The 12,704-nt window shown below is 33.8% G+C and overlaps 1 protein-coding gene across 10 annotated transcripts in view; it reads left to right on the forward strand.

The window, feature by feature from the left end:
* Positions 1-12,704, forward strand: part of kst (spectrin beta chain, non-erythrocytic 5 kst) — a 159,029-nt gene that overhangs the window by 138,899 nt on the left and 7,426 nt on the right. For all 10 annotated transcript variants that reach the window (XM_074113329.1, XM_074113310.1, XM_074113319.1 and 7 more), the window contains 35 exons: positions 80-161; positions 242-319; positions 449-576; positions 659-896; positions 1,228-1,367; positions 1,453-1,723; positions 1,812-2,075; positions 2,151-2,281; positions 2,931-3,216; positions 3,301-3,519; positions 3,602-3,898; positions 4,012-4,157; positions 4,256-4,487; positions 4,649-4,822; positions 4,917-5,117; positions 5,197-5,374; positions 5,455-5,720; positions 5,799-5,958; positions 6,041-6,228; positions 7,092-7,294; positions 7,436-7,664; positions 7,783-8,067; positions 8,185-8,430; positions 8,769-9,032; positions 9,117-9,401; positions 9,512-9,768; positions 10,246-10,432; positions 10,518-10,718; positions 10,881-11,111; positions 11,191-11,385; positions 11,467-11,646; positions 11,731-11,913; positions 11,985-12,175; positions 12,266-12,434; positions 12,517-12,636. In XM_074113329.1, coding sequence (XP_073969430.1) covers positions 80-161; positions 242-319; positions 449-576; positions 659-896; positions 1,228-1,367; positions 1,453-1,723; positions 1,812-2,075; positions 2,151-2,281; positions 2,931-3,216; positions 3,301-3,519; positions 3,602-3,898; positions 4,012-4,157; positions 4,256-4,487; positions 4,649-4,822; positions 4,917-5,117; positions 5,197-5,374; positions 5,455-5,720; positions 5,799-5,958; positions 6,041-6,228; positions 7,092-7,294; positions 7,436-7,664; positions 7,783-8,067; positions 8,185-8,430; positions 8,769-9,032; positions 9,117-9,401; positions 9,512-9,768; positions 10,246-10,432; positions 10,518-10,718; positions 10,881-11,111; positions 11,191-11,385; positions 11,467-11,646; positions 11,731-11,913; positions 11,985-12,175; positions 12,266-12,434; positions 12,517-12,636 — 7,105 coding nt within the window. The remainder of the gene's footprint in view (positions 1-79; positions 162-241; positions 320-448; positions 577-658; positions 897-1,227; positions 1,368-1,452; positions 1,724-1,811; positions 2,076-2,150; positions 2,282-2,930; positions 3,217-3,300; positions 3,520-3,601; positions 3,899-4,011; positions 4,158-4,255; positions 4,488-4,648; positions 4,823-4,916; positions 5,118-5,196; positions 5,375-5,454; positions 5,721-5,798; positions 5,959-6,040; positions 6,229-7,091; positions 7,295-7,435; positions 7,665-7,782; positions 8,068-8,184; positions 8,431-8,768; positions 9,033-9,116; positions 9,402-9,511; positions 9,769-10,245; positions 10,433-10,517; positions 10,719-10,880; positions 11,112-11,190; positions 11,386-11,466; positions 11,647-11,730; positions 11,914-11,984; positions 12,176-12,265; positions 12,435-12,516; positions 12,637-12,704) is intronic.

Consider the following 12,704-nt stretch of genomic DNA (forward strand, 5'->3'; position numbering starts at 1 on the left):
GGAGTTTTGATTATCTCTTCTAGAAAATTTCCAATGAGTTACAGTAATGAAATTATGTATCTTAATAAATACTTTTCAGAGTTAAGGCTTCATACCCTAATGAAAAGGCAAGTGTAAATAATAGGCAAAAAGAAGTTCTTGAGTTGTGGGATGTGGTGAAGGTAGGTGTTCTTTAAAGCTAAGTTTTCTGAAAAAGAACGCAGAGATGGTGTGCTTTTAAACCTTTGATCTTTCCTTTCAGAAAAAAGCAGTAGAGCGAAGATCAAGACTTGAAAGTGCTGTAGGGCAGCAGATATTTATGAATAGTTCTAAAAATTTGGTAAGCTTAAAGCTCCGTTGTATTTCTCTATAAACTGCCGTTGAAACGCAGTTAAATCAGAAAAAGAGAGAGATTGATATAACATTTAACTTCCTTCTTTTTTCAATTAAAAAGTTAATCCATTTTTAGCTAAATTGGTTAACTACCGTCAAAGAAGCTTTATACGCTGATGAAACAGCTAGAGACGTGGCCACAGCTGAAATTTTGAAGAAAAAACACGAAGAACTGTCAGATGATATCCGGGCACATAATGATGAGTAAGAAAATAATTTTATATCTATAAACATACTATAGCTTATGATGAATGTATCTCACGCTTGTGTTAAATTTTTTCGACAGATTCAATGAGCTTTCCGACTTAGGAGGACAATTATTATTGCATAATCCTGGACTCACTGAAGTCAAGGATAGACTGGGAAAACTTGCAAGTGAAAGAGCAGCTGTAGAAAAAGGACTAAAGGAAAAGGGTGATTGGTTGAAGCAATGTTTAGATTTGCAAAATTTTAACAAAGAAGCAGATCATATTGATACGACTACTTCAATACATGAAGCATTTTTAGAATTTACAGATTTGGGGGTGAGTATTTTGACTGTGAACAACTTTTTGGGTTATTTTTTTTACATTCTTTCACAAAACAGGGAGGTTTGCGAGCAGATGACACATATTGCACGAAAATGTCTTTAACGAATGCGTTGTTGTGCGTGTGTGAAAGTTGTAACATTAACGTATCGTTAGGATTCTTTAAAAAATTTGTATTTTTAGGTAGTAGACAGAGACAATAGAAGAAAGCAGTCGGTATCTTCCCTTTAGGACAAAATACACCGAAAGCGTGTAGTTGAAGGGATATCAAATTAATAAAAAACCTTTCGTTAGACAAAAGTGCAAAAGTTCATTTTCTTTTTTCCAGGGTTCTATTGATGATGTTCAAGGACTTCTCAAAAGACATGATGATTTTGAGAATACGTTGTATGCACAAGACGATCGTTTGAAAGCATTCAGTGAGATTGCAGATAAGTTAATTGCAGCCAATCATTATGACTCGAAATAGTAAGTATTATATAAAAATTAAATTAATTAATTAAGATACACATTTAAATTAATGAAACGATAATTTATTCTTTTTTATTTTCAGCATTGATGGAAGACGTAAACAAGTACTGCAACGAAGGAAGAATGTTAAAGAACTATCTGCAAAAAGACGAGCAGCTTTAATTGCGTCGCAGAAGTTCCATGATTTTGCTGCTGACGTTGATGATTTAAGAACGTGGCTAAGTGACAAACAGAAGACTGCGGGAGATGAATCCTATAGAGATTTAAATAATATTGAAAGAAAGTTGCAAAAACATGAAGCTTTTGAAAGTGAACTTCGTGCAAATGAAAGGCAGTTGAGAAGAATCAATAAAGTAATATACATATTTATTACCTTATAAATGTATTTTGTTTTCCTAATTTCCTGCAAGACTTTTATTAATAATTAATTTTTTAAATAAGGATGGAGAAAGATTGATATCTGAAAATAACTATCGCAGTCCAGAAGTTGAACAGCTTCTGACTGAATTGAATTCAAAGTGGGCTGCTTTGGTAAAAAGTTCTTTGGAAAAAGGAAGAAGACTTCGTCAAGCAGCTGCTCAGCATTCTTACAACAGAACTCTGGAAGACGCCAGGGCAAAATTAACTGAAATACAAACATGCTTACAATCCGATCAGTTAGGATCTGATTTAAGAAATTGTAAACAGTTGTTGAAAAAACATCAGGTACCTTAATTGTGATGATTTTTAATAATAAATTTTTAAATTCAATTTGTCTCTACAGGTAATTTTTATTTTTAGATTGTAGAATCAGATATCTGTCAGTGGGAACAAAAGATTAAAGATATGAATTCTCTAGGACAGGAAATGGCTCATGAAGGTCATTTTGATGCAGAAAATATTCTTAAAGCCAGCAAACAGTGTCAAGACAAGTAAGTCGAATACTATTAAATAAGTAACAATAGCAAAATTTTCTTCAAACCGAATTAACTAACTTTAGATGGCTACGATAAAGATTCAAAGGATTTTTTTTTTTTTTTTTTTTTTTGGAAAGCATAATTCCCTCAATTCTCCCTTAAAAACGATTTCAAAACTAAAGCCGTACAACTGAGTAGAGGCTTCTTGGTGAACAACATTTGAATAAAGTAGCGGGAGAAGCAAACATGTCTTACAGTAAAATGTCTTTCCGGACATTCTCGATTTATTTGGGAACTTCTTTTTCAAAGCTTGCTACTTTTTATTTCACGCATCTATTGTACCCTACTCCAGATGCGCTCCAGCTTAAGTGCTATCACTTTTAACTGTCTTAATCTCTCAGTTTCCTTGCGAAGGAGTTTCAGATTTCTTTAGTTTTTGGGAATATCGTCGTTGCAAGATTAGTTACTCCTAAAGATCTGCTATAACCTGTTTTCTTCTCTCTTTATTGAGCTGTTCAATACCTTATTAAAAAGAGTAGGCTCAGTACTACATATCTATCTTGACATCACTCTTGTCGAATGGTTCTTAATTTATATTCGATTGTGGAGTGCCCAATACAGTGGTCATTTTCAAGATGTAAAACATATTTTTGTCCAATTTTAGATTTGCAGCACTGCAAGAGCCAGCTAGAAATCGAAGAGAAGCTTTAGAAGAATCCCTGCGCTTTCATAAATTTGGATTCGAGTTAGAAACAGAACTTGGATGGATTAGAGAACATCTACCTCTGGCATCTTCAGAAACTTTAGGGAATAATTTATACCAGGCTCAAGCTTTATACAAAAAACATAAGAAATTAGAAGCAGAAATCGAAGGACATCAGCCAATGATTGATAAAACACTAGCTTCAGGAAAGGCCCTTATCCACCAAAGCCATCCAGAAACTAAACAAGTATGTCCTTGATTAAAGAAGGTAATAATTGTATGTTTACTGTCAATTTCTCATGATAATTAATGCAATCAATCATTTTCGTAGGTTGCTTCATTATGTACAGGATTGCAGGACGCTTGGGATGATTTGAAAAACAAAGCCCAAGACAGAGCTAGAAAACTTGAACTTTCCCTGAAAGGGCAACAGTTTTTTTCAGAAGCTAATGAAGTTGAAAGTTGGTTGTCTGAAAAAAATAACATTTTAAATTCTACAGATTTTGGCAGGGATCGGGATGCCGCTTCAAAACTTCTTACTAAACATAAAGTAACAAAAAAAAATTTGTTTAATAAATAAATCCATTGTTAAAAAATCGGTTGACTCACCTGCGTAATTTATTTTTGTTTAGGCCTTAGAATTAGAATTAGATACCTATAACGGTATTGTTACTGAAATGGGAAGAACGGCGAATAGTATGGTTGCGTCTAAACATCCTGATTGTAAAGCAATTGCCAGTAAACAAGCTGCAATTCAACAACAGATGAGGACTTTACAGAAATTGGCCAGTTCAAGGCAACAGAGACTCGTGGAAAGTATGTGCAGACATGAATATTTCAGCGAGAGTGCCGAACTTGAACAGTGGATACGAGATCAGATGCAGGCAGCTAGTTCGGAGGATTATGGACAGGATTATGAACATCTCTTGGTATGAATTCTTAGTCAGCAAAATAAACTTCTGGTCTTGAACCTCAGTTTATTAAAATTTCACTCTAATAAAATATCTGATAATGACTTAATTCCTGTTTTTAATTTTCTTAGAATTTACAAAAGAAATTTGACGATCTTAAACATCACGTAGAAGCTGGGGCTGAAAGATTTACTCAATGTGAAGAGTTAGCTAACAAGCTCATTTCTAATGATAGTCCGTATGCGGATGAAATCGAAGGGCGACAATACTTACTCAGGTTAGTCAATATTTTTACTGGTTACTTTAATTTTGTTTGTTTTTATTTTTAAATTCGGTTTGAATCAACTATAAAATTAATTTTTATAATTTTTACAGAGAGTATTGGAAGCAAATGATGAGTGCAATTGAAAATCGTGATCAACGCTTAGCGGCCGCTGGCGAAATCCATAGGTTTAATAGAGATGTAGCTGATGCGCTTTCAAGAATCAGCGACAAGAAAGCAATTTTAAGTGATGATCTTGGTAGAGATTTAAATTCAGCCATGGCTTTAGTAAGAAGGCATGAAGGATTCGAAAATGATTTAGTAGCACTTGGGGATAGGCTTCAGGTAATCATTGGATTGTCTAAAGAGGTTACTTCTTTCGTCAGTGGTAGTGTAATACATAAAGTACTTATAATGTAGTACTACTCAAAATATTTAGGGTGACCTCATCATATTTTTTCTTTCATTAAAGTCTACATTGAATACATGCTGCATACATTTTCTAGATGCTCGTTGAAGAAGCAGCCAGATTACAAGCATTGTATCCTGGAAGTAATGCTAATCAAATAGAACAAAAACAAAGAGCCCTAATTGATAGTTGGGAAGATTTAAAACAAAAATCTGAACTTAGGAAAAGAATACTACAAGCTAGCTGTGATCATCAAAGATTTTTATCACAAGTAATTCAAAAAGTTTAATTGAATTGAAAGTTGAATGTTTTTTAGGGGTAGGGAATTCAAAAAGTAACTTCTGTTTTGCTTTATTTTAAATTAGGTAAGAGATTTGATGAGTTGGGCGAGTGGATTACGTGCAGCCATAATGACCGAAGAGAAAGTTAGAGATGCTGCAAGTGCCCAGATATTGAAAGAAGAACATAAACGATTTCTGGCAGAAATAGAAGCAAGAGAAGAAAGTTTCCGACTTGTTATGGAGTTGGGAGAGGAAATGATTCAGTCTCAGCATTATGCCTCAGAGGTATGCCATTTATTTATTATGAGTTTTATAAGTTCAAGAGGAATAGTCGTTATTAGCTTGTTAAATATTGTTTGCATAGGAGATACAAGAAAAATTCAATCAAATGTTAGAAGAACGAAAAAAATTGCACACAGTTTGGCAGCATAAACATGTCCATTTGGATCAGCTAATAGACTTACACCTATTCCTTCGAGACGCCAAGCAAATTGATACTCTTTGCAATTCACAAGAAGTTGCTTTATCTAATAATGATTTCGGTATCTTTTTTTTTTGTTTATAATCATACAGTTTTAAAGTGTTTTATAATGCCAGAGCTATAATTATTTATTATTGTTAGGTGATTCAGTAGATGAAGTTTCGGTGCACGTGAAAAAACACGATGCTTTTGAAAAACTATTTGCTACACAAGAAGATAAAGTGGCTCTACTGAATGATCATGGGTCGAAATTACTTGCACAGAATCATTTTGAAAGTGGTATTATATCCAGAAGATTGGCTGAAGTAACAAAAAGACGTTCAGTCATTAAAGAAATGTGCATGAATAGAAGAAATAAATTGGATAGTGCATTTTTACATGCACAATTCAAAAGAGACGTTGCAGAGGTTAATATTTTGAGGAATAATAATAGTTATGAAAATCATAGAATGATTATTCTTATTTCAGATTTTTCTTTCTTTTAGGCTGAATCTTGGATTGAAGAGAAAATGAAGAAACTTGAAATGGATGCAAAAGGAGAGGTAAATAGTTTGGATGATAAAATCAAGAAACTTCAAAAGCACCAAGCATTCCAGGCCGAACTGGCGGCTAACAAACCAAGAATTACAGACATACAACAAAAAGGTAGCAGTAAAAATAATGACTAAATAAAATAATGCGTAATGTTGAAATAACGGAATAATTAAAAACTAAAAATGGTTTTCAGGTGATACGTTGTTAGCTAAGAAGCACAAATCTTCTAGAGAAATAGAAAGTGCCTTGGATCACCTGTTAGCCAGTTGGGAGCGTTTGCTGAAAGAAAGTGAAAATCGTGGAAGAGGTCTTGAAGAAGCGCAAGATATTCTTGAATTTAACAACCAATTAGATAAATTAGAAGCGTGGATTCGGGATAAGGTAAATATTATATGCTGAAATACCATTTACCATATATTCTCTGAACAACTAATTAAAAATAAATATTTTAAATTAAAATAATTAACGCTATCAATTTAAACGTTTCACGATTCACATTTTCTTTTTCGCTTATAACTCGTTGAAAGAGAGTGGAACCTCTATTAAAGAAATGCGAAAATGTATTTTACATACGTATAACGTATTTCATATTTTTTTGACAAAAAATTTCCTGGTTTGATCTTTTTTGAGGCTGATCTTAGCAGCATGCTCATCTAGCATTCAATTAGGCGGGGTGTTTTTCAATTGAGTGTTGTCTTCTACTGTTTATTTAAATATTCCCTACTTAAACCAAAGTTATTTCCAAGTTCACTAATTAGTCTAAATATATCCCTACTTATATTAATCAAAGAAACCATGGTTTAATTAATTTCTAGAATATTCTCTCACAACACGATTATATAATGACTTTTGTTTAACTTGTGTTGGGAGAGCTCTAGAGCTCACACTCATACGATTGTATGAGGATGTAGGATCTACGATTATAAGATTATATGAGGACATACGAGGATCTTCAGATGCTTGATAATATTCTTATGAGCGTCATTCACATATTTTCCTTCAAATTGGAGACTGGTGCGACCAAATGTCCAATCGAATCCACTGGGCAACTGACACTTGATGGTACCTACTGTTGCATCAGATTAAGTATTTATAGTTAGTAGTGGACTTGTGATATGAAAAGATGAAGCCATCGTACTTCCAAAGACAAATCCATTTAAAATCTTTTGAACTTTTTATTTATTTTATTTATGGGTTAGTTATTGATGATTTAATTTACCCAAAACGTATTTGCACAATTTTAGGAAATGATGGTGCAAGCAGGTGACATGGGAATAGATTATGAACATTGTCTGTCTTTACAAAGAAAATTGGACGATGTTGACAGTGATATGAGAGTTGATGATTTGAGAATCAAAACAATTAATAATCTTGCGGATAAACTGATCAGACAAGGCCGCAGTGATACCCGAGCTATTCAACAAAGACATGACAACTTTATTAATAAGTAAGAAAGAATTTATTATTATTATTATTATTATTATTATTATTATCACCACCTTTATTTAATTCGTTTCCATATATTCGCTTACAAGTATTTTTTATTTATTTTTTTTAAGAACTCAATAAACCGATTTTCACTTTACAGATGGCGAGCTTTACAGGGAGCATTAGGAGAATATAGAGAACACCTGGCAGGTGCTCTTGAAATTCATTCCTTTAATAGAGATGTAGACGATACTTCGCAAAGGGTGTCTGAGAAAGCATTAGCCATGATGTCCGATGATGTTGGTAAAGATCTGATGGCTGTAGAGCACCTTAGAAGAAAACAAGATGCTCTTGAAAGAGACATGACAGCAATTGAAGGAAAAATAAAGGTATTGTGTTAAAATAATTGCTAGAGCACAGGCTTACTTTATTGAAAGCTTGTGTGGTCACATAGAAAAATTACTCTTCAAGTAAATGTTATCTAATAGTAGTTGTTCCCATTTTCAGGAACATGAAGTTGAATGCAGCCGGCTAGTCAGTAAATATCCCGACATGTCCTCACCAATTAGAAGTAAATTAACTGAACTCCAAGATAATTGGCATAGTTTACAATATCTGACAAACACTCGTAGAGATGCACTAAATGCAGCCTATACAAGTCATAAATTTCAAGCAGATTTGAAAGAGCTTCAGATATGGGTAGCAGATACAATCAAAAGGATGGGTTCTTCAGATCTGCCTACAAACATTGCTGAAGCACATTCAATGTTAGAATTGCACGACGAGCGAAAGGTACTTTGAAAAGTTGATGAAATTATGTTGAAAACTTATATTATCTTTCACTTACCAGCTATTTTAGTATTTATTAATATCATTTCCGTAGGATTATTAGTATTTTTATAATTTCAGGCTGAAATTGATGGCAGGCAAGAAACCTTTAAAATTCTTAAGGAAGCTGGTTTACGCTTGAATCCACCAAAAGAAGATGATTTGACAAAATTAGAAGAATTACGAAGGACTCTCATTGCTGCTTGGGAAGAACGAAGACATAAGCTCACCCAAGCTCAAAAGCTCCAGGTTTTCAAACAGCAAGCAGATCAAGCGGATTCTTGGTTGGCTTCAAAACAAGCTTTCCTTAACAATGATGATCTTGGAGTAAGTGCTTCTGGCTTATTTATGTTGAAAAAAAGCTGGGCTTCCTTCAGTAGCTTTCCTTATACTTCCAGATCCTGAGTGAGACTATAGTAGATGCTGCTATTTGGGTTCGTGCGTTAAGCTCACAAGAGAGTTTAACCGAACCAAGACTCTTATTGACTTACTCTTATTTCCGACCGCGTTAATCATATCTTTACATGACATCAATTGGTTTACACCGACAAACTGAAACGCCTAATCAATTTTTCAGGAACTATATCCTTCGGAATCATTTAAAATATTGACGAAATTTTACTAACCATACTTTGTCTTAAAAATTCTTATCTTCATTTTTGTAGGATTCGCTAGCTAGCGTAGAAGATCTTTTGCAAAAACATGAAGCTTTTGAAAAAACAGTTACTGCCCAACTTGGAAGAGTAGATGAAGTAGAAAAATTAGGAAAAGAAGTTCTATCAGATGAACATTACGCGTCATCAGTAATTACACAAATTTTGCAAGCTCTTACCGCGAGGAAAGATAAATTAAAAGAAAACACAACTGCCCGTCGGAAGAAGTTACAGGAATCAAAGAAACTTCATCAATTCTTAAGAAATGTCTATGAGGTATTTTAAATACTTAAAAACATTAAAAAGTTAATAAAAAACTAGATTTAAATTCTTTAAAAACTTTTGATAATTCGTTTCTAGGTTGAAAGTTGGCTAATCCAGAAACAACAGGTGGCTAGTGATGAAAATTATAGGGATTCAAGTAATTTACAGAGTAAAATTCAAAAACATATCGCTTTTGAGGCAGAATTAGTGGCTAACAAAGGAAGAATTGGCGGTGTGAGCAATGAAGGAGAATCACTGATTAGAGAGGGCCACTTTGCAAGTGTAGAAATACAGAGCAAAATCGATGAATTGGAAACAGATTGGCGATCTCTTCAGGAGACCAGTGCTACTAAAAGAGATAGACTCAATGAAGCTTACCAGGTAATTAAATGTAAAGAGAAGTCATTCATTTCCTTGATTTTCCTTTAATTACCTGCAGCATTATGCACTATGGTAACTTCATATAAAACTTTTTTACTATTAAATTACAGGCCCTACTTTTTAGCCGCACCCTTGAAGAACTTGAAGGCTGGATGGATGATGTAGAAAGTCAACTTACAAGCGAAGATCATGGAAAAGATCTTGTAAGCGTTGCTAATCTACTGAAGCGTCATGCACTTTTAGAAAACGATGTTACTGGTCATGCAGATGCTTTTAATCAATTGAAAGATACGGCTTCTGCTTTTCAACGTTCAAATCATTTTATGAAAGATGAAATTCAAGAAAGAGCACAATCCGTTATTGATAGGTTAGTGTGTTTGATAGCTTGATATGCTTCTTCTTTTGTGTATAATATAACCTTTAAACATTATGTTATTTGAGCTGTTACTCCGATCCACGGCGTTTTCAGAAAGCTACCCTCTGGGTTTCTATGTTTGTAAGCTCTCTTTCCATTTCATCCCGGTCTTATGAACATAGTAGCTCTCACTGGTTTATTCGTAACAATATCCAAGCGAGCTTACTCCCATTATTTCTGCACAAATTATTATTGCGTGGATGATTTCCATTTCTATTTCTTTGTCATTACAATAAAACATTGAGTGAATTCCATTTGTCGCTGTTATTTCTTTTTTGAAATTTACATTCTTGATTTCAGAATGTTTTCTTCCGGGGGGCTGAGAATTTTTTGTGATAGTATCTTTCTTTTTATATAATTGGGAGTGATGGGGTTTTTTCTTTGAAAAGCAGAAAAACAATCTTTGCAATTAAAATAAAATTATTGCAGATATCGATCATTACAAGAGCCAATGCAGATTAGAAGAGATAATCTTGAAGATGCTAACCTTCTGTACCAACTTTTGAGGGATATTGAAGATGAACTACAATGGTTTAAAGAAAAAGAACCATTAGCAGCATCAACAGATCTTGGAAATAGCTTAAACGCAGTGCAGAGTTTACAAAAGAAACATCAGGTGAATTATTAAAAGCAACTATTTCACTTTCTTTCAGCTTAGTAACTTTGCAGTTGAAGTTATTTTTTGATTCATTTTCGAAAAGGTTCTTGAAACTGAAATATCATCAAGGGAACAAGTCGTTAACGCTCTTGGTAGTAGAGCCCAGCAGATGATTCGTAGCGGACATTTTGCTTTAAACAGAATAGAAATTGCTCACAATGATCTTTTAGAAGAATTAGTGCAAATAAAGAGGATGGCCAAAGAGAGGAGACTTCGATTACAGGATGCCGTCGAGTCACAAACCGTAATTAATTGTTTATTTTTTGTTTTATTAAACCTTATTTTTTAATTTAGTTATTGGGGATAGAATAAGCCATGTCTGAGATACTGGCATTTGACCGAACACAGATTATTATTACCCTGAAAACCTCTTTCAATGCACTAATTCAGTACAAATTTATTTTAGTTTTATGTAGAAGCTAGTGAGGCGGAAGCTTGGTTAAGAGAGAAGAAACCTTTATTGACAAGCACAGATTATGGTAAAGATGAAGATTCTGTCCAAAGCCTAATGAAAAAACTAGAAGGCCTTGGAAGAGAAATAAGCGCTTTTCATCAGACGGTTGGAAGATTAGCAAATTTAAGTCATGGGCTTATTGATAGAGAACATTTTGATAGCGATAACATTTCTCAGAAGCAGGTAATTAATATTACTTATTATATAAGATGGTTCTGCTTAATAATTTCAAGTTTTCCTAAAAAAATTATACTTTGATCAGGCGGAAATAGAAAGTAAATTGAGTGAGCTAGATACACTCTACAAAAGAAGAGAGTGGCACTTGCTTGAAAGTAGAAAATATTTCCACTTTGTGCGTGAAACCGAAGAAGTGGCTGAATGGATAAGTGATCAAACAGCTATAGCAGCCTCAGAAGATTATGGGAGAGATGTAGAGCATGTTGAACTATTGATACAGGTTAGTAAATTTAATTGTTACCCATTAATGCAACACGATCTGCCAATAAATTACTCACGTTTGGTGCTCTTAAAATCGCAGAGATTTGAAAACGTACTGAGTGGTCTTGCATCTAGCGAAGGTCGTGTAACCAATTGCCTGCAAGTTGGACAAGCTTTAATAGCTGAAGGTAATCCAGAATCTGAAAAGATCAGTGCAAAAATGGAAGAAACACAACAGCTTTGGGAAGATTTGAAAGAATTAGCTCATGCCCGTCAAGAAGTCAGTGCTTATCTATTTTTCTTTTTTCTACTATTTTTCTTTACAATTTTTACGGTGTAAAACTATTTTGTTACAATTTTTTAGGCGTTAGCTGGAGCAAAACAGGTTCATGTATTTGATCGTACTGCCGATGAAACAATTAGTTGGATTCAAGAAAAAGATTCTAGCTTAACTACCGACGTGTTCGGCCAGGATTTGGAATCTATTCAAGCTCTAGTTCGGAAACATGAAGTTTTCCAAACAGACCTAGCTGCTGTTAAAGAACAGGTACTGTTTTCAATTTCTTTTCACAATTTGTCTTTTTTCTATATGCTATTATATAAAAATCTTCTTTTTAGGTGGAAAGCGTAGTAGAAGAAGCTGGGCGACTTTCAGGACTCTTCCCAGATGCCAGGGAACACATTGAAGTGAAACACGAAGAAGTCACAGATGCGTGGACAAAATTATTTGAGAAGACTGAACAGAGGCATAAAAATCTTCAACAAGCCGAACAACTACAATCTTATTTTGATTTGTACCGCGATCTCATGTAATATTGTCTATTCTGTTTTCAATTTCAGTCAGTAGTTTTAATTATTATTGTAATAGTTCCAATATTTTTTTTAAATTATTTTTTCAGAGCATGGATCAGTGAGATGATAGCTAAAGTTACTTCGCCAGAATTAGCCCAGGATGTGCCTGGCGCCGAAGCACTTATTTCAAGACACTTGGAACATAGAGCCGAAATCAACAGCAGAGAAGAAGCATTTTTCCAGTTTTATAGCACTGGTGGTACCCTAATAAATCAGGTAAAAAAACATTCTATATTTATTCATAATCTTATTTATTGAGTAAAGTAACTGCATGTAGTTTTTTTTTACTTCTTCACAGGGTCATTTCCTTGCTAGTGAAGTTCAAGAAAAGATCAGAATATTAGAACAAAGAAAGCAGTTACTTAATGAAACCTGGGAAAAAAGAAAGATAATATATGATCTAAGTTTGGATACACAGGTAACTTTTCTGAAATGAAAAGTTCAAGAAATCTTCAAAAATTTCATTTTCAAAATCTTAAAAATACT

The sequence above is a fragment of the Rhodnius prolixus genome, unplaced genomic scaffold (assembly GCF_049639745.1).
Source record: "Rhodnius prolixus isolate KJV_2025 unplaced genomic scaffold, Rpr scaffold_1, whole genome shotgun sequence".
Lineage (NCBI taxonomy): Eukaryota > Metazoa > Arthropoda > Insecta > Hemiptera > Reduviidae > Rhodnius > Rhodnius prolixus.